The 2,287-nt window shown below is 47.7% G+C and overlaps 1 protein-coding gene across 1 annotated transcript in view; it reads right to left on the minus strand.

The window, feature by feature from the left end:
• Positions 1–1,511: 1,511 nt before the first annotated feature.
• Positions 1,512–2,287, minus strand: part of LOC114923591 (interferon-induced protein with tetratricopeptide repeats 5-like) — a gene marked incomplete at its 3' end in the record, with an annotated part of 9,120 nt that continues 8,344 nt past the window's right edge. Inside the window, exon 3 of the mRNA XM_029286709.1 lies at positions 1,512–1,659. Coding sequence (XP_029142542.1) covers positions 1,512–1,659 — 148 coding nt within the window. The remainder of the gene's footprint in view (positions 1,660–2,287) is intronic.

The raw sequence follows: 2,287 nt of genomic DNA on the forward strand, positions 1-2,287 counted from the left end.
TCCTTCCTTCATTTCACTGCAATCACGTCAGCCCTGGTCCTTTTGGTCTGAAATGGTATAGGATCTCCACCCTGAGCAGAGGGTTGGACTAGAAGATCTCCAAGGTCCCTTCCAACTCTTTTTTTCCAGTATTCACATATTCCATGTAACATTTCAAGATTGTGGAAAACGAAAATATTGGCTATTGTTTTTCTATGCAAGGTTTAGGCCCAGGTAAACTAAATCGGGTCTCACGGACAAAGTATTGAACCAAAGTTTGTGCTCTGTTTAATTTTGCAGTTTTGCAATTGTACTTTACTTAATATGATTTTGCTAAGCTTGCTTGTTTCAAATGTATTTAGAACGTAAGGACTGGAACAGTAAGAAATAGGGAACTGAAAGTAGCTGATGGATGCGGGTTCCAATGTACACGGGTATACTGTATGTGGCAAGTTATGTTCAGCAGAAGTTCAGCAGGTCAGTAGAAAGTCAGCAAAAATCAGCAGACCATCTGACTACAGTCTTATAACAGGAAAGGGTACAAAGAGTTGGGTCTGGACCTGATCAATTGGTCATTGGTCTACAGCTGTCCTTTTGGAATCTGCTATGCCAGTGAACCTCATTGCAATGGGCCATTAATGTAAGTGATGTTGTGTTATTATGCTTGTTATGTTCCAAATGATTAGCAAAATAAACCTCTGAATCTTAAAAGTAAGAATTGTTTTGTGTTGCTGTCTTGTGTTCTTTTCATTGGGTTTTTCCACAACAAGATGTTTCCCCTCATTTCACCCAATCCCAATAGGAGCCGATATGAGCAATTTTTATCACCTCTTCTCTTCCAGACTGTTTCTCAAAACTGTTTTGGGTCAACTTTTATTCTTCTCCACGGCAATCCAGGACATCCTTTGGGCAAAAAAGTCCAACTTTCTCTTCCTGTTAGAGTCAAGGTGCTTTTTCAGGAGGCAACTGGACTTTCTTGTTTTTCTTTGAAGACGTTTCGCTTCTCATCCAAGAAGCTTCTTCAGCTCTGACTGGATAGTGAGGAACGGAAGGATTTATACATTTGCATTCGTTTAGCGAGTCTGTTAATGCTACCTGGAGGCTTATCTGTGTCTTCAGGGTCACCTGAAAGAGGGGCCAAAGAGGCCATCTTGGTCAAGATTGAACAGTCCTCTCTCAACAGAGGGGGAGGGATACCACACCGTCTATTTCCAGTCTACAACACACCCATTTGCACCACTCAGGTGACCCTGAGGACACAGATAAGCCTCCAGGTAGCATTAACGGCCCTCTAAAAGGCGGCAAATGACCAGCTGTCTGCAAGGAGTATAAATCTTCCCATTTCCCACCATCCAGTCAGAGCTGAAGAAGCTTCTTAGGTGAGAAGCAAAACATCTTCAAAGAAAAACAAGAAAGCCCAGTTGCCTCCTGGAAAAACACCTTTGGGACAACCAGGACCTGGATGACGGAGAATTGTCCATAAACATCTTCCTGTAGAGGAATGCTTTGGCAGAACTTAGAACTTCTCCTACCTGGTAGACAGCAGCTCGCAGCTGAGCCCGTTCTTCTGGCGTCTGGAAGGGCCCACATTGGAGGTCTCCATCTCCCAGAAGCCCCCGGGCCTCTGGCTGAGGTGGTCTGGCCTCCATCTGGGGGACGATGGAGGCCAGCCACTCTCTCCTTCAAGAGAGTTGGAGAAGAAGTAGCTTTGATGACGATTACATTGTATTATGGCAGGACTGCCCTCTCATTTATGGTCCTAGAATACAAAGCCCATCATCCAGGTTGGTTGGGGATGATGGTATACCTCCCTCAGTCTCTCTCTCTCTCCTCCTGTCTCTCTCTCCCCTTCTGTCTCTCTCTCTCTCTGTGTCTCTGTCTCTCTCTCCTCCTCTCTCCCTCCCTCCCTCCCTTGATGCGGTCTCTGGCCCTGGGGAGGATTTTCCCCAAAGCCAAACCCCCCTGCAAAGTCTCTCAGCGTCCCCCCTCCCATGGGGGGGGCAGACAAAAAGAACTGGATTTGCACAGCCCCACAAATTGGGTCGGGGGAAACCTCACTTGATTCTGATTGGGGTTAACTTGGTTACCTTCCAGAAGGGGTGGGGGGGATGGTCACTGAGCTGGGCCACCAGGAAGGACACTTCAGCCTGTAAATGCTGCAAGGGGAGGGGTGAGCCCCCTCATCGGCCCGAAGTGAGGTGGGGGGGGAAAACAGGGGAATCTTGCCAACGTTGCTCGGAGGAGGCCCGGAGAAGCATCCCTCAGGAGTCAAGAGGGACCAAGAAAAGCGGGGGGGGGGGGGGGCAGA

This window comes from Protobothrops mucrosquamatus, unplaced genomic scaffold (assembly GCF_001527695.2).
Source record: "Protobothrops mucrosquamatus isolate PMUCROS unplaced genomic scaffold, P.Mucros_1.0 scaffold4650, whole genome shotgun sequence".
Taxonomy (NCBI): Eukaryota; Metazoa; Chordata; class Lepidosauria; order Squamata; family Viperidae; genus Protobothrops; species Protobothrops mucrosquamatus.